Raw genomic sequence first — 25,654 nt, 5'->3', positions numbered from 1 at the left:
TGTAGTGATCAACTGAAAGGTAGTGGTGATGTTAAAGAGAAAAGCTTGATTCAGAGCTGAAACTGTTAGATTCTCTTTGGAAGTGAAGAACAGATTAACAGATCATAACAGCCCAACTTTATTTTTTCACATATTTTAAACATTTAATTATCAGAGGGTAAAAAATTCTTTTATTTCCATCCAAGATTCAGATTCAAAAAGTCAGCTACAATAATAGTGGGGTAAAGTAGAAGCATTTTTTTTTTTAAGGTAGAAGGCTCTTCATTTTACATTTACTATTATGCACATTATTGATTTTCTTTTCTGGTTGTTGTTCCTTGCAGAGAGTGAATCTGTCCTTCGATTTTCCATTTTATGGCCATTTCCTACGTGAAATCACTGTGGCAACTGGGGGTAAGTGGTTTTCTACCCATTCACTCTAAATAATCTACAGTTTCACTACAGTTATTATTTTTAATTTACTCCATATTTCAAAAGGGACATTTATTGGGAAAGCCATTGTCTTCTATCAAAAAGTCATGGGTATAAATAAAACCTAAGAAAAGTACAGCTATGGGGAAAACTTTTCTGTAGAAAAAAAAAATGTACTTATAATAATTTTCAGCATAGATTCATCTCTGCTTTCTTTTCAAGTTTTCATTCATTTTTGATAATATGGAAGACTATATGAAAGGGAACAGAATTATAAAGAAAATGTGCTTAAGGAAGCTATAGAAGTGTATCATTTTCTTTTAACTTATGTAGTAGATTGAGATATGTGTATACACACACACACACATTCTATTAGCTTTAGTTATTTGGTTGTTTCCTCCCCCTTTAATGCCACCTAAGTTGACTGAGAATTTTAAAAATGAACACTGAAATTCGGTTTGAATTCTCTTCATTTTATTTTTCTCCACAAACTTTGGAGGTTAGTTTAGAGATTAGCAATAGCCTAGAAATGCAATTATCTGTTTTTATAGCATATAGGAGTCAGAAAAATGTATTCCTTGAATGCTACTAGCAGAAATAAGCAAAATGCCAGAGAATATTACTGTTTGCCTAATAAGGAGCAGTAGATAAAGTAGGAGAAAGAGAGAAAAACATAAAAATGGAAAAGTAAAGAAGCAAATTATTAATAAATGAAATACACAGATAGGATGAAAGGTCTGTGGATGGCTCATACTAAAGCACCAGAGAGAGTCCCTTTCCTTCCCTGGGTTTTGGTCTTCTGGATGGTATGGAAACCAGGTTGGTCACTCATCATATTTCAGTAAAAGACTTAGAAGTTATATAGGATTCAGAGGAAGATTTGTAATCAGGAATACCAATAATCAAGGAAAAGTTTTAAGCACCATCTCTAAGCACTGGCAAACAAAGCTACCTCTGCCTTAGGATCATGTAACCTAGTACACAAGGTGAAGCAGAGTGGGGGAGTTCCTTAGAAAATACAAATGATGAAATATGAGTTTCCAGAGATGATAAAGCTCAAACGTGAGAATCCTTTAAGACTTAATAGAAAAATTATTTAAGATATTTCTTGAAGGAAGTTAGAATTTCTGTGATTGTGTAGGGAAAGAAGAGTAAGTCACAGGGAAGAATATCTTGAATAAATACTATACAGAAGAGAAAATTTGTGGAGTATTTTGAAACAGTAAATAACCGAATTTGAATGAAGCTGGATGTGTAGGTTTAAAAAAAAAAATGTTAAGATGTGAAAAGCAGGTTGGGACAATTTTGTACACTGCCTCAAAAGTCAGTTAGAGTCACTAGTCCTTGATTAGATAAGTGATAAACTTAAGAAGCATAACCAAGATTATATGTGGAATCTAAAAAAAATGAGACAAATGAACTTACTGACAAAACAGAAAGAGACTCACAGACTTAGAAAACACACTCATGATAGCTGGGGGGAAGGGATAGTTAAGGATTTGGGGAAGGTTATGTACACACTACCATATTTAAAATGGATAACCAACAAAAATCTACTGTATAGCACATGGAATTCTGTTCAATGTTGTGTGTCAGCATGGATGGGAGGGGTGTTTGGGAGAGAATGGATACATGTACATGTATGGCTGAGTCCCTTCACTGTTCACCTGAAACAACATTAACAACACTGGTAATTGGCTATAATCCAATATAAAATGTTTTTGGTGTTAAAAAAATAAAAACACAAAGCAGAATCAAGATACTTTGTAATGCCTTAAAGTATAAAAAGACTGAAGTTAGTGCATATAGTTGAAAGTGTGACAAATATTGCTGCTGCTGCTAAGTCACTTCAGTCATGTCCGACTCTGTGCAACCCCATAGATGGCAGCCCACCAGGCTCCCCCGTCCCTGGGATTCTCCAGATAAGAACACTGGAGTGGGTTGCCATTGCCTTCTCCAATGCATGAAAGTGAAAAGTGAAAGTGAAGTCGCTCAGTCGTGTCCGACTCCTAGCGACCCCATGGACTGCAGCCCACCAGGCCCCTCCATCCATGGGATTTTCCAGGCAAGAGTACTGGAGTGGGGTGCCATTGAGGACCTTGGTAATTCTGTGGCTTCAAACCATAGGAGAGAAATGATGCTATTAGAAAAATTTACAAACTCTAAGCAAAAGAACTGTTTTTAGGGCTTCAGTCCAGAAGCTATTACATTTTATGTAAAAACGGACCTATATATAAGTAAAATTTACACACAGATTCTGTCTTAATGAGTTCACTGTGTATTTCTGTGCTAGTATATTGCCAGGCATTTAATAGACATTTTAATTAATATGTTGAAGGATTGAATGAAAAGGAGAAAGGCAAATTAAAAGATTGCTCCTATAAACCATGAATTACTTCATGTCCACTCACATCTTTAAAGTATGGTGTAAACATGTTATCTCATAATATGAACATTAAGCATATTTTCTGAGACTTAGGCTACCAGTGTTCTACTGAATTTTTAAAAGTGAATCATTAATTATGTTTGTTCAAAATCTGTACACACAGTGGTAAAAATATGGGCATCTTTGCATTTTCAGTTTCTCAAATCATTTTATCTTTAAAAGTCATGTCAGCAATTTAGCCAATATGAAGTAAGATTTCCCTTAGCTGAGTTGGTGGGGAAAAACCCAAACAGATGGCTATGTCATGTTTACTGCTTCAAAATACCTTTTTTCTTTGCAAAGATCCTCAAAATAAGAGAAAAATCTGGTGTCTTGAATGATTTCTATCTTCTTTGAAGAAAACAATAATGTAAAAAAGCCTTTTTCTATTTTTTGTTTAAGAAATGCTAGTATGGCACTTGCATATATAAATCCATACCCTGTTTAGAGAGGCACAAATGAGATAATTTAGACACTGACCTAGGCTTCTCCAAAATGGAACCAGAATCTCTTGTAAAAGTTTCCAACCAAATAAATAGCTTGTCTACACCTCCATTGTTTATTTATTCAATCAATTTTGGTTGAGTCCCTCCTATGTGAAAGACACAGTACATAACATTAATACTTTGGTTTGTACAGAGAAGAATAAACTGTGGTTCCTCCAGGAGCTTAGAATCTAAGAAGAGGAAGGATTATGTGACTAAGTGATAAGACAAGGTTGACTGTGAGTGTTGGAGGATCAGAAAGGTGCCCCATGAGAGGGTCATTCTTATTGAGGAAATCAGAAACAGGTTTGTAAAAAAGCTAACATTTGACATTGGCCTTAAAGGAAGGTGTAATTTTAGTATGCAGAGAAGCAGGTTGAAAAGAGGTGAAGAGGGAAGGAATATTCTAGACAAAGGGATGCTGAGCTAAGTGACTTTGCTGAGTCCATATTGAGCATATTTGGAGGGCTGTCAAGTAAATCTGTTTGTCTTGAGTGGAGACTCAAAGTAAGAGTTCAGTGAATGGGAACTGGGAAGAGTGGTGTAAAATACTTTTAACTTTAGACATCTGGATGATATCCAGCAAGCACTGGGTTTCTTTGAGTAAATAACAGATCTGGCCTGATCTGGTAATGGAGGATAGGATAAGGTGAGGGGTTTAAAGGTAAAGAAAGAGGCAGGTTTAAAGGTAAAGAAAGAAGCCAGTGAAGGGCACATCATTTGAGTTGTCTAATCATTGTGTTTGCAAAGGTTTTCAGGCAACAGGATTCATTAGGACACAGGTGAGTAAAGCTAAGAGCAGCTTGGAAGAGAACTTCTGAATCATAGATTTTCAGCTGGTCTCTTCTGACTAAATAGGTGGTATAAGCAGATAGACCTACCTGACAAATGCTCATCATTTTACAAAACTAGAGAAAGTAGTTAACTATGAAAAACTTACAAGAAAAATAGAAACCACAGTTCAGGTTAAATAAAGTAGACTGAAGACCATTACAAATAGACCAGGGACTGAAATTTTTAAATAGGAATACATTGGTTTTTATGATACAAAATGAAAGAAGATATTCTATTGACTGCCAGTTCTCCCTGAATGTGTCCACAAATTACTGTGACCTGTCTTTATATATGGACTTCCTGGTAGCTCATTGGTAAAGAATCTGCCTGCAAATGCAAGGGACATTGATTCAATCCCTGGTCCAGGAAGATCCCCTGGAGAAGAAAATGGCAACCCACCCTAGGATTCTTAACTTGAGAATTCCATGGACAGAATAGCCTGGCGGGCTACTGTCCATGGGGTCGCGAAGAGTCAGATATGAGTGAGCAGCTAAATAGCAACAAGATGAATACTTTAATAGGTTCATTTTAAATTTTAGGCTTCTAAGGTCATCTTTTAAAAGCTTCAAAAAGCAGGTTTACATCTGAGAATATAATTTTTTAATTCTTGCAACCATCACTAGTAATGATATCTTTTTCATGAGTTCATTGTAGGCACTACATTTAACTAGATGAGAGGAGAGTGAGAGGTGGAAGAATGGTAATTGATGCCTTATATAATGGGGAAGAGAAAAGTTGACATTATCCAGACAATTCTGACCCCAAATTTTAAGTATGTAGATATAGGCTAATTCAAAATGAGTGTGCAGAATTGCAAGCAAGCCACACATGAGATTAGGAATCAAAGATGATATGAATTAAAAGGCAACTTTGGTTATGTAAAGGTTTACTCTCCTTTCCTTTCTTTGTGAATTTCTAGTTGAAGATATAAGAAGATAGCTGTTCAGGTTTTTTTGTCAGGGTATGAAAACAGTTTTATTGTAAAACCTGTTTCCCACACATCTCTTCTTCTGGTTTAATGATATAATTGACATATAGCATTTTATAAGATGTCAATTTTAGTTCTGTTTTCTTTTGTTTGCCAGATGCTAACTAATAAAATGTAAAATGTCCACTAAGTAATCAGTATTTAATATCTGGAAAATTAATGGCATTAAAAAAAGTCAAACAAGGAAAAGTAAAATATATATAGTCAGCCCTCCATATCTGTAGGTTTTGTGTCCTGGGATGCAACCCACTATGGATCAAAAATATTTGAAAAAAAATTTTTTGGAAAGTTCCATGAAGCAAAACTTGAATTTGCTGTGAGCTGGCAACTATTTACATAGTATTTACATTGTATTAGCAATTATTTACATTGTATGAGATATTAGACAACCTAGAGTTAATTTAAAGTATGTGGGAGGATATGTGTTGGTTGTATACAAATTGAGCTTCAGGGGATTTTGGTATGGAAATGGGGCTGTGTCTGGGACACAGAAGAACAACTGTATCTCCTTTCTTCCCATGCCTCCTAATCCATTAGTACTCCTCCCAAGGTGAAAATAAATTAATTTGTGTGTGTGTTTTTTAAACTGTTGTTGTTTATTGTTTAGTCACGAAATCGTGTCTGACTCTTTTGTGACCCGATGGATTCTAGCCCACCAGGCTCCTCTGTCCATTGGATTTCCAAAGCAAGAATACTGGAGTGGGTTGCCATTTCCTCCTCCAGGGGAATCTTCCTGACCCAGGGATTGAATGTGTGTCTCCCTCATTTGAGGCATGTTCTTTACCACTGAGCTGCCAGGGAAGCCCCATTCTTTGAGCTATGGTATGCAATCAGATCTAAAGTAATTTCCTATATCTTGTTAATAGTCATTTGTTTTTTCCCCCTTAAGTCCCTAATAAGAGAGGTTAAAAAAAATAGTGCATATTATTTTGATTGGGTTTTCAGGAACTATATTACCAAATCTTCCAGTTTCTTTTTTATTCTTTCTTTCAAATAGCAATATTTTAATTGTAGTCCCAAATAATATTTTATTTTGTAGTCCCAAGCAATATTTTAATTGTAGTCCCAAATAAGGACTTTCATGCTTTTTAGAGGTACTTGATTAATAACAGTTATGAAAGGCTTTTTAACAGCAGAAGAGAGTTAGTTATTACTCAGGATGATTGATTTAAAATACCAACCCTGTAATCTTCCAAGTATATAACCTCGATATAACAGAACTTTATTGCATCCATTATCTTTCTGAATCTAGTGAAAAAGTAAATGACATTATTTTATATTATTATTATCATTATGTTATTATGTGTATCTAGAGATCTGATACATGCAGGGAGATATTGAAGGGATAGATGTTGCACAAAAGAAAATCCATTCCAATTTGGTTCACTAATTTAAAGTAACAAACTCAAGTCTCAAAGATTCCTGGATGGAAAGATAAGTTGTGTGATGTCTGCTCTGCCGTGTCTGAGTGATTCTCTGGATATATGTCCTGAAAGTCCAGCTCAATTGTCCTTCTTGATAATTTACTCCCCCAGACTGTCGAGTGTCCCTCAGTAGATTGAGCAGATTCACCAACATTACTGAATTCTTTTCCCTGAGGCTTTATGAATTGCATGTTCACAAGCCCCTTTGTTTCTCCTGTGTATCAATGTGTTGTATTTCATCAGCACTGGTTCCTTGGGATTGGGGTGAGGTGTCGCTGGAGATCAGAGCAGCAAGAGATGCAGAAAGGGGCCACCCAGGAGACAGACTAGAGTCAGTATGAAAATTACCAGAGGCAGAAATATGGGTAGACAGAAGTACAGTTTTAAAAAAGAGAGGATCATTGATCCATGGTGGATAAGTGATGATTGGTGACAGGAATGGGGAAATGTTGATTAATCAAAGTGAAAGTCTGCATAAGAAGCAGATTCTCCAGGCTTAGCCCCTTCCATCACCATAGCAGCAACAGAGAAGTCCACAGATCAATGGACGTTCACTGTTCACTTAGGAATGTTTGCACACGGAAGGCACCGTTTAGTCTCTTGTGGATCCAGGCTTTGTTTGAAATATTGGCAAATATTTGCTTTCCTCCCTAGTTCAGATAAATAACAGTATTACCTAGATGCTCAGATACATCACCCAATTGAAAACAAAAGGAGTTTAGGTGACTAATTAATAAAGTAACAAAGTACAGCAATTGCTCTAACCTTGTTCAGTCCTAGAAAGAGGAGAAAAATATTAAGTGAGGCAGGATTGACTTTAGATGCTGGGCTTCCCAGGTGGCATGATGGTATAGAATCTGCCTGCCAGTGCAGGAGACACAAAAGACGCTGGTTTGATTCCTGGATTGGGAAGATCCCTTGAAGAAGGAAATAGCAACCATGGACAGAAGAGGAGCCTGGTGGGCTACCGTCCATGGGATCACAGAGAGTTGGACTTGATTGAGCACACACACACACTGGACATTTCAGGAATAAGTTCAAAAGTGTTCTCTTTCTACTGAAGTCAGCAATTGAAATTCATTTTCTTGGAGAAGCAGTCTCCAAGAAGCAGTCTGATACCTAGGTTAAGATAAATACTCTTGTATTGGAATGTGGGTCTTCATAAATCACACCAGTCATAGCTATTGTGACCTTCAGTGAATTACTTAATCTCTCCTGCCTCAGTTTCCCAATCTGTACAATAGCATAATGAAAGCTCCTAGTTCATAAGGACTTTTGTCAGGAGTTAATGACATAACATGTATTAGTGATACTTATTTCAGAGAAAAAGCTACAAAAATAGCATGTATTGTTACTACTGTCCTTTTTTTTTTTTTTAATATGTATTTGTTTCTCTTCTATTCCTTTGCAAAATACGTTTGCTGTAAAGTTGTGTTTGCCTGTTAGTTTGTCTATTGTTTTCTTTGGTAACATGATCCATAGCTCAGGAGGTGCTTAGGGACTTAACTTTTCATTATCTCCTTTTAAAGTCTGGCTCATCCGTTCCTAACTGGGAAGTATAGGCCTGTGTAGATGACTCGGATGTCCTCTTTGTTAGCGTGGGTATATCTGTCATCTCTAAGTACACCACAGAAGCTCCTCTAAAGGCCTTCCAGGGCTGCAACTCTGAAAGTATTACAAAATTTCACACATGGCAGAAGAATCTTGAAATGTTGGTATAATTGTGATATTATGGGTCATAACTGAATAACAGGCATTATTATCAACAGCAAGCCATCCATATCTTGATGCTTCTTATTCTACCCTTTGTAGAACATGAGCTTTAAGGACAAGTCATCAAAGCATAAAGTTAGTTATGGGTAAGATGATGGGGGGTGGGGATGACACTTGCCTGGTGGCATCTCATCCAGGTTGCCTTTCATAGACATGAGATTTGATTAACTGCTAATAATCCAACTCTAAAATATACTGAAGACCCAACCCCAAATGCAAAATTAAACATTCATTTGGGTAAATTTATGTGTGATGTTTTGCCTTTGAATTAGGAGACAATTTTCTTTATTCGTGCTCAGTCGCTTCGATCATGTCCAACTCTGCAACCCTATGGACTGTACCCTGCCAGGCTCCTCTGTCTGTAGGGATTCTCCAGGCAAGAATACTGGAGTGAATTACTGCGCTCTCCTCCAAGGGATCTTTGTGACCCAGGCATCAAACCCGCATCTCCTGCGTCTCCTTCATTGCAGGCAGATTCTTTACCACTGAGCCACTTGGGAAGCATAAAGTTATTTCAATGCTAACCATTATTGTCAGGATTTTCCCCTGTTTACATCACAGGAAACGAGTAGGTATAATGTGGAAACAACTCAAAATTGTGTTCTGACTTCAACTGGTACAGCTCTGGAGCTGGGACATATTATTAAACAATAAATATTTTGTTGGCTATTTCTAATGGGATTATGGTAGATTTAGATTACTTTGTTGATCTGACTAGCCAGAGGGCTACAGTGAGATTTTCATTTAATCTGCTTATGGTTCAAATGAGAGGTTTCTGCTGAAGGCAAAGAAAATGGAGGGGAAAAGCTTTTTTAATTATTTTATTATCAATTTCCACAGCTCCTTTAAAAAACAAGCGTCTTTTAGTTAATAGCTTGTGGAGAAAATCAATAGCACTTTTAGATTGCTGAGGGAACATAGAAAAAGTAAAAGTACTTGGAACAATTAGATTTTGCAAAAAAAAAAAAACGCACAAAATTCTATATAAATGATAAAAAGTCTTTTAATGTTTTAAAAATTGTTGGCAATATACATAGCAAAAGATTTACCATACTATTTATTAAGTGTAGTCATTGAGCACTGCTCCAAATAAGTTTTTCCTCCTGATTATTCTTTTTTTAAGTGGTAATCTCCATAGATAACTTATCAGTTTCCTCCAAAATGCCTTCAAAACACAATTGTTTCCCAAAACTTTATACCAATACATTCTTGTAAGCAAAGCTTACTGTTCTTAGTAGGTGGCAGAGAGAAAAACCTATTCCATTGGAGAAGCATTTGTGAAGGTCACAGTCCAAAGACACAGGACCTCTAAAGGCTGAGAAACTTCTAAAACTGAACTACAAAGAGAAAAAATAGAAGCAAAAATAGAACACCCAAGAACTATGGGACAATAATAAAAGACGTAGTTCAGTTCAATTGCTCTTGTCTGACTTTTTGTGACCCCATGGACTGCAGCACACCAGGTTTCCCTGTCCTTCACCAAACTCTCAGAGCCTGCTCAAACTCATGTCCATTGAGTCAGTGATGCCATCCAACTGTCTCATCCTCTGTCGTCCCCTTTTCCTCTTGCCTTCAGTCTTTCCCAGCATCAGGGTCTTTTCCAGTGAATCAGTTCTTCACATCAGGTGGCCAAAGTATTGGACCTTCAGTTTCAGCATCAGTCCTTCCAATGAATATTCAGGACTGATTTCCTTTAGGATGGACTGGTTGGATCTCCTTGCAGTCCAAGGGACTCTCAAGAGTCTTCTCCAGCACCACAGTTCAAAAGCATCAATTCTTTGGCACTCAGCTTTCTTTACAGTCCAACTCTCACATCCATACATGACTACCGGAAAAACCATAGCTTTGACTAGACAGACCTTTGTAAGTAATAAAAGATGTAATGTATACATAATTGGAATGTCGGCAAAGAGAAAAGAAGAGCAGAGCAGTGAAATATTTGAAATAATAATAATTGCCAAGAACTTTCCAAAATTAATGACAGACACCAAACCAGGAATCTCAGAGAACACTAACCAGGAAAAAAAGAATGACAGCAGAAAGCACAGCTGGACATATCAGTTTCAAACTACACACACACACATGAAAGAATGCATGAGAAATTCTTGAAAGAAGTCAGAGAAAATCACACCTTCCTACAAAATACCCAACCAGTGCTCCTTAAAACGTCAAAGTCATCAAAAACAAGAGAAGTCTGAGAGACTGTCATAGTCAAGAGGAGCCTGGGGAGACATGATAACTAAATACTCTGTGATGTCCTGGCTGGGATGCTGGAATATAAAAAGGACAGTATGCAAAAATTTAGGGAAATCTGAAGAAGTTTACTTAATAATTCAGATAATTATTATGTATCATTATCGTTTCATTAATTTTGACCACGATATGGTCATACTAATGACATACTAATGTAAAGTGTTAGTATGAGAAACCAAGTGTGGAGTATATGAAAAGATTCTGCACTATCTTTGTAGCTTTTCACTAAATTTAAACCTAGTAATAATAAAAAACTTATTTCTTTAAAAAAAAATAGGAAATACAAGTGGCTGCTAAATATATGGAAAATGTGTAATCATACTCCTAATAAAAGAGGTACAAATTAAAACAATGAGGTATCTTTTCTACTTGTGATTTGTAAAGATGTTTGAAAAATAAGTTTTATAATACAATAATTTTTTAGGATATAGAGAAAAATAGTCTCAGTTATAATCTATTAAAATATAAAATGCATAATTGTCATTTCTACTTCTAGAAATATACTCTTTAGGTGCATTCACACAGGTGTGAACTAATGTATAAGGCTATCCCTTGCTAAAGATTGAAAACAACCTGTTAATAAGGTTGTTCAAGTTGTGAACAGATGAAATAAATTATTATGCACTCATAGAATGGAATGCCGTGTAGCCTTTAAACAGAATGAATAGCTCCATAAAAATCAAGGTGCCGAACAATATTATACACATATATGTGTGCATGTATATGATTGCAGACAGGGATATTTAAACATGCATAAACTATCTCTGAAATAGTTTGAAAGAGATATGATTTTAAGTTCACAAAGAAATTGCTGGAAAGATATACAGCAAACTATTAACAGTGGTTACTCTTAAGAGAAGAATTGGTAGATTGCTGGAGATGGGAAAAAAGGAGACAAATTCCACAGTCATCTGTACGTCAAACGATTGCTTTGTTCATGTATTATCTCTTCAAATGCTATTAGGATTTAACATTCTTATTGGTAAGAACTCATAAGGAATAAATCCCTGAAGTACATATATTTGTTTTCTTTTTGTATAATCGTTATAGTAGATAGTTATTTGAAAACAATGGAGTTTTCAGAGTGTAAGGTATCAAATTTTTTTGTAATGAGTTTTTTAAAAAAGTTTCTTATGTTTTAGAGTTTCAGGTAGTAAATGAAGTTGCCATTTTTATCGTGTCCATTTAAATTGTTTATTGAAGTATTTATTGGTATATCTAAATTTCTTGAGGATTAACCCAAATTAACATCAAATTGCTAAATGTGACATTGAAAGAAGGGCAGAAAAAAGATTTGGGTGATTCATGGTTTAAATATATTGGTCATATTAAAAGGGAAGATATCACTATTTAATTAATCAACACATATTTGATATGATTAGAAACAGTTTATTTGACAAAATAGTATCAATAATTAGAAACTGGAAACAATTAGCTGAGTATTTTCTAAGGAGAAATAGGAAAGTGTAAGGAGTGTATCTATTATCATAAGTCTGCAGATTTGGCAGCAAGAAATATCAGCGCTTCAAGGGTGGACCTGTGAGGAAGAGAAGTTAAATCAGGAATGAATGAGGCCATACCAGTGGAGATCCTCTTGCTGTGGTGCTAGACATTGTTTAATGAGGATATTGTTATGAACTGAATATCTGTATCCCTCCCTAAGTTCGTATGTTGAAGCCCTAAACTCCTGTGTAGAGATGAGGCCTCTTAAGAATGTAACTGAGGTTAATGAGGTCATAGGGAAGGGGCCCTGATTCAGTAGGATTGGTGTCCTTAAGAGAAGAGACCACAGCAAGCTCATGCTCACCCTGTGTGCACTCAGGGGAAAGGCCACATAAGGACTTAGCGACATGGTGGCCACATCTGCAAGTCAAGAAGAGTCCTCAACAGAAGCCAAACCTTGCCTGAACCTTGATCTTGGACTTTCTAGCCTCAAGAACTGTGAGAAAATACATTTCTATTGTTTAAAGCACCTCATCAATGGTGTTCGGTTATGGCAGCTTGAGCCGACTAATACAGATGTCCGAAGGGCTTAATGACGTTGGACTTTCAACAAGGTGGGAGACAGACTCCAGAAGTTCAGATTTTCTGGACCAAAGTGATACTTAAGTTCTTGGCAATGTCCTGATTCTGAGTAACCTGTCCTTTGGCCAAGCTATAAGGAGCAGAGCCAGCCTCAGAGAAGCAGAAGCCAGGCTGGGCTTCAGGGCTGGCCAGGGTGGCAGAATGAGAAGGGCAGAAGCCAAAGCAGATTATCATTAGGAATAACAGAGACAGCCTGTGCAAGGTAGTAGATGACCACTCCTCAGAGAAGGTGCAGGGTCCAGGGACTAGTGCCAGCCAGAGGAAGATTTCCAGATCACAGGATTCTCCAGAAGGACAGTTATACAGGACAACAGACAGCTGTGGGCTGCCCCCAGTGGATTTGTTATTGGATAGAAGAGAAGAATGACCTGATGGGAGAGCCCACAAATAGCTCAGTTGAATATTTGTTCAAGAATGTGTAGAATGAAGAATTTCAGGACCAGCCACTGAAAGTGTGCATGAAGGTGGTGGTGGAGGTAAGGAATTACATTAGCTCTCTGTTTGTAAGAATATCTCTACTGAGAAATCTGTGTCTTATTAATACTGTCCAGGAGGCTTCTTTATTTCAGTGTATTCCTTGTATGTTACATAACCTTTGCGTTTGTCCTATATACATTGTTGTTCAGTAGATAAGTTGTGTCCGACTCTGTGAGCTCACGGACTGCAGCATTCCAGGCTCCCATGTCCTCCACTGTCTCTCAGGTTTCTCAAATTCATGTCCATTGAGTCGGTGATGCTATCTGACCATCTCATCTCTGCCACCCCCTTCTCCTTTTGCCTTCAATCTTGCCCAGCATCAGTGTTTTCCAATGAGTTGGCTCTTCAACCTGTAGAATATATAAATTACTTGCCTTTTCAATATGTATATAAATGGTATACCACTCAGGTCAGGGACACAAGCATGCATTTCTTTTACCTCTAGAGACGATCAGTTGTTTGGGCAGTGGTTGATCCTATGGCACTTATCCTATAGTCTGACACTATTTTAGTACTAGGCTCACACCTACTGGAGACAAGGGAGGTGGGGTGGAGCTGCTATACAGTTCAGTTTAAAAACTCTTAGTTTCATAAACTAAACTGCAACTGTGTTTCAACACTTCAGGCTTAGCAGGTGGATGCCATGGAACTGATAAAATGTTAGAATGAATAACAAGTTCTGTCTCAGAATTCCCTGGAGTGCTTTTTAAAAATGTGGATATCAGGGTCCTGCACCACACCCGCAGACAACAACTGCTCTAGAATGTCTATGTTCAAGGGGCAAGGGATGAGGGACCAGGTTAGAAGATGAGGGCATGGGACTAACCTAGACAAATGGTCATTAAGTTGAGTTTGTGTAGCATACACACTCTATTTTTCCCAGATTCTATTTCATTTTAATAGAAAAATTTTCTAATATTTCATATTCAAAGTACATGTAAGATTTGCACTTTTAATTGATTATTATTATTTTATTTGGGGAGATATGGAAAAGTGATGTGGATAATGGGGAGTACAGACCACCTCTAGACACCACCACCCTCTTCTCAATTGGACTTCCTGGCAGCAGAACCCAAGAATCTGATTTTCAACAATTCCCCAGGTGATCCTTATGTTTATTATGCTTGCTATTTTCTTGGGCTCCAAAATCACTGCAGATGGCGACTGTAGCCATGAAATTAACAGATACTTGCTCCTTGAAAGAATAGCTATGACAAACCTAGACAGTATATTAAAAAACAGAGACATTACTTTGCCGACAAAGGTCCATATAGTCAAAGCTATGGTTTTTCCAGTAGTCATGTATGGATGTGAGAGTTGGACCATAAAGAAGGTTGAACGCTGAAGAATTGATGGTTTTGAACTGTGGTGTTGGAGAAGACTCTTGAGAGTCCCTTGGACAGCAAGGAGATCAAACCAGTCAATCCTAAAGGAAATCAGTCCTGAATATTCACTGGAAGAACTGATGCTGAAGCTGAAGCTCCAATCCTTTGGCCACCTGATGTGAAGAGCTGACTCATTGGAAAAGACCCTGATGCTGGGAAAGATCGAAGGCAGGAGGAGAAGGGGGCAGCAGAGGATGAGATGATTGGATGGCATCACTGACTTAATGGACATGAGTTTGAGCAAGCTCTGAGAGATGGTGAAGGACAGGGAAACCTGGTGTGCTGCAGTCCCATCAGGTCACAAAGAGTCAGACATGACTGAGTGAATGAACAAGAAAATGGGACAAAACACATTTTAAGAAACAGCACTTTTATATAAATCTGGTCAGTGGAGACTCTAGTAAAAAACGAACTTATAAACATCTTTCTACTTACATCATCAAGAAAGCAATTAGAGTTTTCAGGCATAAATTCAACTGCAGCTGCCTATAAACTGCAAAAGGGAAAAAAAGTCACTACACATCCGCAGATTGCAGGTCTAATTACTTCCTTGTAATAGTTTGCCTGGCAGGTCAAGATTTAGACGGCAGAGCATAGGATTGTTCTTACAAGCCTCAGTGTCACCTCTGCTTTGTGTCTGTCTTCCAGAGCTTTCCACTGGGGACACGGACTCATTATTTTCACGATTTTGTCGTCTGGCAGTCTTTAAAGACAGCTTGTGCCTGATAACTTTCATTAACTTTTCCCCAAAACTGTGTTCTAAGCAATAATATGGTTTATCCCCTCCTGCCCCATTCTTCGTTATGCTGTTTTCTTTGGTTATAAGGGCATTATGTATATTCGTATCACATTCCAGAACATGAAGCATAATTGACAGTCTCCTCCTAGGTTGGTCCAAACGCAAAATGTTGGGCAGCCTCTTCAAGTTAACATTTCAGTGCTGTGCCATTTGAGTGAGAATTCTAAGGGGGATAGAAGAGAAGAGTTTTATTTTTTTCACTTCAGTGATTCAGTGAAACAGTATCTGTCACAAGCACCTCATTCAAATAACCCATCCTCAAAGTGAACAGCACTTGTAGTAACTCCTTGAAAAATTGAGCCTGCGGGTACAGTAGAGCACTTACCTTCAGAGAAGGGATGTAAACACCAGTCTGAACAAATGCTGTGCCACTTCTGCTCGGCTTGTGTTAAAAACAATGAAAAAAATAGAATGATGAGAGTCTTTTGTACAGAAGCCTTTTTATCCTAAATAGAAGGCAAAAGAGTGTATAAAAAGTTTTCTTTAAAATTCTCAAGGATGAAGAAGAAATTCATAATTAAGAATTCAAAACAAAAACGGTTGTTACATGATCTTGATTTTATGACCCATCCATCTATTCTGGAATGTTTGTTCAAATGCACATTGCCCAGCCTTTCCTGTGAAGTGTCCAGCTTGCTTCCTCTAGGCCCCTGCAGGCCAGCATTGACCCCAGCAATATATCCGGGAACTGCATAGCAGGATTGTCAATTTCACTAACACCTAGGTTTGGGCTAGAAGAGGAAGTCTTTCTGCGCCATTCAGCTTGAAGATACTGAGAATCTACCTGTAACTCAGAGACTACCTAAGACAACTTATTAACATTGAATACAGGATGAAAATGTTTGGCTTGCTAAATAATTTTTTTTTAATTTGCCAAGTTGTCCATTTTCATGGAGCAAACCACAATCCATCACCTTCATTGCATTTGCCTTACACACAGAGTAGCTTCAAGCCAATACATATCGATGTTGTCCAGTGAGATATTTGTTTCTCGAGCTCTAGATGTAAAATCCTGAGCAATCTTAAAACCACGGGGACCTTCTAACCTTAAGTGATTTTTCTTCCTCCAATAGATGCAGTTTGAGTATTTAGATCTTGACATTTTGGCAGTTGGATGCACTATCCCTGATGAAGAGCCCCATGACAGCAGTCAAAAAGTAATTCCTCACCCTAATGAACTTGATCTTTTAAAAACTAGGAGCAATGTATTAGCAGTTTGTTTTAAAAGAGAAAAACAAGCGAGGCTACATCTGAAAGCGGCGTTTCCGTTGGTGGACTGCAGTTTCCACATCCTGTGGTCCTTTCATTAGAGTCTTTTTATTAATGATTTCTCACTACTTCTGCCATATCCTTAAACATCCCCAGTGTTTTAATCAAGGATATGTTGGTTCTGGCACTTGGTCACAACACCCTTCCTGTGCTTTAATGGGAATGTTAATAAAATGCGTGTCAGACTGTACAGAATGAGGGGAGTAGAGTATATAAATCCCCACTGCCCAGGCTCATTATTCCTTTTTCTTTTTTCATAAAATCAAAATTATCTAAACAGCAATGGGTCAAAGAGTACAACTTTGAATACTTTACAGCACTAGGGACCTAAGCTGCCTGGAGGTGTTTCAAATCTATTTTAATTCTGTTTCTGACAAGTGGGTCTGTAAGTGTAGATGAAGGATTTCTCCTAATGCTACTATGCAAAGTGTGCCAATGCTTACTTTACATAGCTGCAGTGACGAAGCTAAATGTTTCCAATATGTATTAAGTCAGTTTTTAATGAAAAACCCAAAGGCAAATGAGAATTTATAGCCTTACGTTTAAGAAGAAAGAATTACAAGTGAATGAAATCTTTTTCCTGTGTTAGAAAGAAGTATTGAGGTTCGATATTTTAGTGAACCTACTGTTAGTTTTACAGTCTGCTATTTACAAGTAACCATGCTGGACACTGTTGATGAGACAAACCAAAAGGCATGATATTGGTGCCCTAGAGAGGTAGAGATACAATATACCTGTACAGGTATACTATTTTATACCTATAGTAGGTCATTCATATTTACCACCTGGTAGATAGCAGAGAAGGAAATGGCATTCCACTCCAGTATTCTTGCCTAGAGAATCCTGTGGACAGAGGAGCCTGGTGGGCTTCTGTCCATAGGGTTGCACAGAGTTGGACACGACTGAAGCGACTTAGCATGCATGCATGCATTGGAGATGGAAATGGCAACCCACTCCAGTGTTCTTGCCTGGAGAATCCCAGGGATGGAGGAGCCTGGTGGGCTGCCGTCTATGGGCCCACACAGAGTCGGACACGACTGAAGCGACTTAGCAGCAGCAGATAGCAGAGTGGGCTTCCCAGGTAACTTAGTGGTAAAGAATCTGCCTGCCAATGCAGGAGACACTGGTTCGATCCCTGAGTCAGGAAGATTCTCTGAAGGAGGAAATGGCACCCCATTCCAGTATTCTTGCCTGGGAAATCCCATGGACAGAGGAGCCTGGTGGGCTGCAGTCCATGGAGCCACAAAAGAGTCTGAGTGACTGAGCACACACACAGAAAGCAGAGTGGGTTGGTTAAAGGTGCAAACTTTAGAGCAATATGGCCTTGGTTCATACTCTGCCTTTGCATTGAATACTTTTTGCCATCTTTTCCTTAGCTTTTTAATCTGTAAATTGGGTATTTCAATAGCCTCTGCCATACAAATTGCAGTGATAATTAAATATTACAATACGTATGAAATGCATAGGACAGTCCTTGGCAAATGCTAAACACTGAATAAAGATTAGAAACTTTATATATTCCCTGAGGAATATAATTCTTCCACAATTTAGGAATATTGCTACAACGTTTAGTGCCTGACCATCAACCCCCATTGTATTTGACCTTATCTGGGAAACAGAGCTTCTGGGCTGCAGGGCACAAGCTGGGCTTACAGCTAGGTGGGGAATTCATTCAAATATGTTCTCCCCACAGTGGGTAATTCAGTCATTGCTTCTGTAAAAACATAAATAATGCATGTCATGGTCATTTAGAATAAATAGTCAAAATAGGAAATGTTAAATTAGCTAAATTCAAAGATCTGCTGTTATATTTACTTAGAGGCACACAGTCATGTGCACACACATTTATATGCCTATCAAAAAGATAGGACACTGAAAGATGAACTCCCCAGGTTAGTAGGTGCCCAACAGGCCACTGGAGATCAGTGGAGAAATAACTCCAGAAAGAAAGAAGAGACGGAGCCAAACCAAAAACAACACCGAGCTGTGGATGTGACTGGTGATGGAAGTAAAGCCCAATGCTATAAAAAGCAATATTGTATAGGAGCCTGGGATGTTAGGTCCATGAATCAAGGCAAATTGGATGTGGTCAAACAGGAGATGGCAAGAGTGAGCATCAACATTTTAGAAATCAGTGAACTAAAACGGACTGAAATGGGTGAATTTAACTCAGATGACCATTATATCTACTAATGTAGGCAAGAATCCTTTAGAAGAAACGGAGTATCCATCATAGTCAAAAAAAGAGTCCAAAATGCAGTACTTGGATGCAATCTCAAAAACGACAGAATGATCTCTGTTTGTTTCCAAGGCAAACCATTCAATATCACAGTAATCCAAGTCTAAGCCCTGACTAGTAATGCTGAAGAAGCTGAAGTTGAATGGTTCTATGAAGACCTACAAGACATTCTAGAACTAACACCCAAAAAGATGTCTTTTTCATTATACAAGACTGGAATGCAAAATTAGAGAGTCAAGAAATACCTGGGGTAACTGGCAAATTTGGCCATGGAGTACAGAATGAAGCAGGGCAAAGGCTAATAGAGTTTTGCCAAGAGAACGCACTGGTCATAGCAAACACCTTCTTCCAACAACACAAGAGAAGATTCTACACATGGACATCGCCAGATGGTCAACACCGAAATCAGATTTATTATATTCTTTGCAGACAAAGATGGAGAAGCTCTATACAGTCAGCAAAAACAAGACTGGGAGCTGACTGTGGCTCAGATCATGGACTCCTTATTGCCAAATTCAGACTTAAATTGAAGAAAGTAGGGAAAACCACTAGACCATTCAGGTATGACCTAAATCAAATGCCTTACAATTATACAGTAGAAGTGAGAAATTGATTCAAGGTATTCAGTCTGATAGAGTGCTTGATGAACTATGGACAGAGGTTCATGACACTGTGCAGGAGGCAGGGATCAAGACCATCCCCAAGAAAAAGAAATGCAAAAAGGCAAAATGGTTGTCTGAGGAGGCCTTACAAATAGTTGTGAGAAAAAGAGAAGTAAAAAGCAGAGGAGAAAAGGAAAGATATACCCATTTGAATGCAGAGTTCCAAAGAATAGCAAGGAGAGATAAGAAAGCCTTCCTCACTGATCAATGCAAAGAACAGAGGAAAATAATAGAATGGGAAACACTAGAGATCTCTTCAAGAAAATTAGAGATACCAAGGGAACATTTCATGCAAAGATGGGCACAATAAAGGCTAGAAATGGTAGAGACCTAACAGAAGCAGAAGATATTAAGAAGAGATGGCAAGAATACACAGAAAAACTATACAAAAAAGATCTTCACAACCCAGATAATCATGATGGTGTGATCACTCACCTAGAGCCAGGCATCCTGGAATACGAAGTCAAGTGAGCCTTAGGAAGCATCGCTACGAACAAAGCTAGTGGAGGTGATGGAATTCCAGTTGAGCTATTTCAAGTCCTAAAAGATGATGCTGTGCAAGTGCTGCACTCAATATGCCAGCAAATTTGGAAAACTCAGCAGTGGCCACAGGACTGGAAAAGGTCAGTTTTCATTCCAATCCCAAAGAAAGGCAATGCCAGGAATGTTCAAGCTGCCACACAATTGCACTCATCTCACATGCTAGCAAAGTAATGCTCAAAATTCTTCAAGCCAGATTTCAACAGTACATGAACCGTGAACTTCCAGATGTTCAAGCTGAATTTAGAAAAGGCAGAGGAACCAGAGATCAAATTGCAAATATCCACTGGATCATCGAAAAAGGAATAGAGTTCCAGAAAAACATCTACTTCTGCTTTATTGACTATGCCAAAGCCTTTGACTGTATGGATCACAACAAACTGTGGAAAATTCTTAAAGAGATGGGAATACCAGACCACCTGACTTGCTTCCTGAGAAATCTGTATGCAGGTCAAGAAGCAACAGTTAGAACTGGACATGGAACAGACTGGTTCCAAATAGGAAAAGGAGTTCATCAAGACTGTAAAATGTCAGCCTGCTTATTTAACTTATATGCAAAGTACATCATGAGAAATGCTAGGCTGGATGAAGCACAAGCTGGAATCAAGATTGCCGGAAGAAATATCAATAACCTCAGGTATGCAGATGACACCACCCTTATGCCAGAAGGTGAAGAAGAACTAAAGAGCCTTTTGATGAAAGTCAAAGAGGAGAGTGAAAAAGTTGGCTTAAAGCTCAACATCCAGAAAACTAACATCATGGCATCTGGTCCCATCACTTCATGGAAAATAGATGAGAAAACAGTGGAAACAGTGACAGGCTTTATTTTTTTGCGGGGTGCGGGGGGCGGCTCAAAAATCACTGCAGATGGTGACTGCAGCCATGAAATTAAAACATGCTTGCTCCTTGCAAGAAAAGCTATGACCAAACTAGACAGCATATTAAAAAGCATAGACATTCCTTTGCCACAAAGGTCCATCTAGTCAAAGCTATGGTTTTCCCAGTAGTCATGTATGGATGTGAGAGTTGGGCTATAAAGAAAGCTGAGCACCAAAGAATTGATGCTTTTGAACTGTGGTGTTGGAGAAGACTTTTGAGAGTCCCTTGGACAGCAAAGAGGTCCAACCAATCCATCCTAAAGGAAATCAGTCCTGAATATTCATTGGAAGGACTGATGCTGAAGCTGAAACTCCAATACTTTGGCCATCTGATGCAAATAACTGACTCATTGGATAAGACCCTGATGCCGGGAAATATTGAAGGCAGGAGGAAAAGGGCATGACAGAGGATGAGATGGTTGAATGGCATCACCGACTCAATGGACATGAGTTTGAGTAAACTCTGGGAGGTGGCGATGGACAGGGAGGCCTGGCGTGCTGCAGTCCATGGGGTCACAAAGAGTCGAACATGTCGGAGCAACTGAACTAAACTGAATTCCCAGGTAGTACTACTGGTAAAGAACCCATCTGCCAATGCAGGAGACTTAAGAGAACTGAGTTAGATCCCTACGTCAGTAAGATCCCCTAAAGGAAGGCATGGCAACCCACTCCAATATTCTTGACTGGAGAATCCCATGGAAATGGAGGCTGGTGGTCCTTAGAGTCACATAGAATCGGACACGACTGAAGTGACTTGGCATTGCATGGCATGGCATATGTTGTAGAGATATTGCAAATGGCATTGGAAGCCCAGATAAAAGCAAATTGATTCCTACTTCGTGTGTCATGAATGGATTTATGGTGGAAGTAGCATTTGACTTGAATCTTGAAGCAAGAGTAGGGTTTTGGCAGGCTGAGAAGCTGGGGGACGGAATTGCAGGCAGGGGAAGATGTCTAAGTGAACTGTTTTCAGCACACGTGGAAGGTGGTGAGTGGTCCAGAGACTTGTACATGGGATATGGAGATATTTACTAAGAGAGAAGGTGAAGGAATGGGTTAGAAACATTATGTAAAAGTCCTTGATATTAGGAGAAGGTTGAACTTAATTTTATAACTACTAAGATGGGACTGTTGAAGACTGTGTGGATTACTATGGTTGCTTCTTGTTTCCATTGTGAAAGATGGATGAAATACAGGATCCTGGTCATCGTTTCCAGTATGTGATTAAAAAACTATAGGATCTAAATTGGCCCAAGACAGAAGACTAGAAAGGAAATTAAAGGAGGTGGTGATAGTTCATTGACAGAACTCTTACACATGATGGTTCATTAAGAGTGAAAGAAGTCCAGGAGAGAATAACCATGAACCAACACAAGAAACAAAGGGTAAATAGCACTCTGAGGCATTTAGTGACAGTCCCACCTTTATGGTCACATGAGCTAAAGAGGAAAATGGACATTGGATTCTATATCCATTGTGTGTGTGTCTTTATGTTTTTTCAAGACCATTTTGTAAGAGGCTAACAAAGAGGGAAAATCTCACAGTTCCCCTGACCTGCACACCCTGGTAAACCCTGTGTGGTGGCGTTTTCCTGGGCACAGCTGAATGTCAAGGAAGTTGGCTCACCGCAAATGGAGCTGAGCCTTACCACTGGGTAAACCAGCTGACCTAACTGCTGGGTGCACGGTGCCCACAGATGTAAATGGTGGTTCATATCCCAGTCCTCTGCCCCATTTTCTGTTTTGTAGATGGCAAGAGAATTACATGGTAAGTAGGGGGAAGTGCGGAGAAGGCAATGGCACCCCACTCCAGTACTCTTGCCTGGAAAATCCCATGGATGGAGGAGCCTGGTAGGCTGCAGTCCATGGGGTCGCTAAGAGTCGGGCACGACTGAGCGACTTCACTTTCACTTTTCACTGTCATGCATTGGAGAAGGAAATGGCAACCCACTCCAGTATTCTTGCCTGGAGAATCCCAGGGACAGAGGAGCCTGGTGGGCTGCCGTCTATGGGGTTGCACAGAGTCGGACACGACTGAAGCGACTTAGCAGCAGCAGCAGCAGCAGCAGGGGGAAGTGCCCATATGTATTCTGGGATAGCAGGTTATTTTTTAAGTTCAAGCATGATTTCCACAAAAATCATGTAACAGGAACTATTTTCCACAGAAAAACAAAGGAAAAAGTAAAACTGACATCATTCTTAGGTTTATTAACAAAATCTGAAATAACAATGGAGGGTCAGGAAACTATACAATCTAAGCAGGAAGTAGCTCTGGTGAGGGGCAGAATGAATGAATTAGATAGAAGGGGAACATGGAGGGAGATAGGCTGTGGAGTTCTGCATCCATGTCCTGGAAACAATGTTGCTGTTCAGTCACTATGTTATGGGGTACTGGTCTCTCCATGGACTGCAGGACACCAGGCTTTCCTGTCCTTCACTATCTCCTGGAGTTTGCTCAAACTCATGTCCATTAAGTCAGTGATGCCATCCAACCGTCTCATCCTCTGCCGCCCCCTTCTCCTGCCCTCAATCTTTCCTAGAATCATAGGCTTTTGCAGTGAGACGTGCTTACATTTAACTTCGCTTTGCTATCTATATTCATTCTGCTCACTGGTTCAGCCTCTCTTATTTTGTGCTTTATAAGTGTAATATTTAAGCTACAGTTACTGTGTTAAATAGAGTTAAAGTTAAAAACTTTCAGAGAAAGTTCTGAAATTCTGAAGTTGTAAGATGTTTCTTCTACATAATATATTAATATTCCATAACCACTGCATACAGTTGCACATTAGAAACAAAATGACTTGATATAAATCATCATTACTTACCTCTTTTATGGAAAGCCCCAGAAAACAATCCCCCCTGTATCCAAAAGGCAAAGGTTATCACATGTTAATAGTAGCTAAAGAAGCATACTTTTAAATAGTATTAGCAGTATCATTAATATGATATCCATTCATGCAATTTCTAATATTAGTTTTTGTTTTTTTTTTACTGGAATATCCAATCAAATGTCTGAATGAACAAATTCGAGACTCAGAATCCTGAGGTAATAGGTAATAAATCATTTTGCTACCTGGGTTGTACCCAGGGTAGAGATAGCCTTGTGAACTTGATCATTGCTGGCTTCCCCATGGTTTAAAACATTACTGTGAGGACTTTCCTGGTGGTCCAGTGGTTAAGAATTCTGCCTACCAGTGCAGGGGACACAGGTTCTATCCCTGGTTGGGGAACTAAGATCCCACATGCCACAGGGCAACTCAGCCCGTGTGCCACAATTACAGAGCCCATGCACTCTGGAGCCTGTATGTTGCAACTAGAAATCCCACGTGGTGCAACCACAACAAAAGAGCTTGCATGATGCAACAAACATCCTACGTGCTACAACGAAGACCTGACACAGCCAAATAATTAAATATTAAAAATAAATAAAATTGAAAATAAATAAAACATCACTGTGCACATCTCTCCAGAACTTCCTGGGGATCCTGACATATAGGTATCACTAGCATTCGGGACAACTCTGTGTCAAGGCCCCACCTCAAAGGCAATACCAAATTCAACATTCCATGCCCCACTCCCACCACCAGGGTCCCCACCCTTCCCGCATGTTCCCCACTGTCCTGTATGGAAACTTGCACACTGCCCTGTCCAGACCTGAGGTCTTGTTGTCATTATCATTCATATTTCACTCTTTCACCAACTCTTGTGTTAGCAAGTCTAGAACAAGTGTACTTTTTAATCTTTCTCTAATGCAACAACTTTTCTAACTACTTTCTGTCTTTGTGTTTTGCCTGTTACCCTCCCTCCTGGATAACTCATGTACCCTCTTATGTTATTGCTGTTCTTCTCATCTTGTCTCTCCAAACTCTTCTCCCTATGATAAAATATTCTTTTAAAGGTGGGTAGGCACAGCTTTTCTGTGTCAGCAGGAATTCCATGAAATGGCTGTTCATGCTTCTAACTTCTCAAAATAGCCCTTCTGTACTGAGTTTCAGCCACACTTTAAATACCTTAGGGTTATAGTTACTTTATCCCCTGGTCCAGGCCTCTTCACAGGCTCTTCCTTCCCAGATTCATTACCTGCATCATCCCTGCCAGGCCTTTGGGTCTCAGCTGATACACTTCTTCACATAAGCCATGCCTGGCCCCAAGACTTGTATAGGTATTCCTCCACTTATTTAAATATGTAGGTGTATGTGTTGGGAAAAGGATTCAGAAAAAAACCGGTTCATTGATGAATATAACTCTTGGCAGGCATTGGGCAAACAGTGTGCTCTCTCTCCTAAAGGCAGGATCTGAATATTTGTTTCCTACATGAATAAATAGTCAGACACGACTTAGCAACTGAACAACAACACAAGAATAAAATCAAAATTAATTCCCTTAGATTTATCTGCATAAGGTTTTTAGAAGAGCAGCTCTGCAGGTTTTCCTTGTGGCTGGTCTTCAGCCTGTGTTGTTATTTCTATCCGGTAATCTGCAGATTGCCTCCTTGTTGTGCTTTGGGAATATAGTTCCAATGAGCCCACTGGGAGAAATCAGTACCTTGAATTGATCCCAGGGCATTTGTCTCCCGTGAATAAGTAATTTAGAGTTGAGAGCGTACTTCACACAGCCCAAGTTAAGAAACATCTTATTTCACCAAGAAATAGGTCATTTGAATCAGGAGACTCTGAGAGTGTGTTTAAGGTAATTACGTGGAGCAGGTGGTCTTCACAGCTAGTGCTG

General features: G+C 39.0%; 1 protein-coding gene across 6 annotated transcripts in view; it reads left to right on the top strand.

The window, feature by feature from the left end:
- PLXDC2 (plexin domain containing 2) overlaps window positions 1-25,654 on the top strand; it is a 427,187-nt gene that overhangs the window by 241,858 nt on the left and 159,675 nt on the right. For all 6 annotated transcript variants that reach the window (XM_086334550.1, XM_086334552.1, XM_086334549.1 and 3 more), the window contains one exon: window positions 324-393. In XM_086334550.1, coding sequence (XP_086190676.1) covers window positions 324-393 — 70 coding nt within the window. The remainder of the gene's footprint in view (window positions 1-323; window positions 394-25,654) is intronic.

Source organism: Bos grunniens, chromosome 13 (assembly GCF_055505025.1).
Source record: "Bos grunniens cultivar Pamir isolate PY7600 chromosome 13, Bosgru_T2T1.0, whole genome shotgun sequence".
NCBI lineage: Eukaryota > Metazoa > Chordata > Mammalia > Artiodactyla > Bovidae > Bos > Bos grunniens.
Note: the sequence above shows the minus strand (reverse complement) of the source record. Positions and strands in the feature narration are given on the sequence as shown.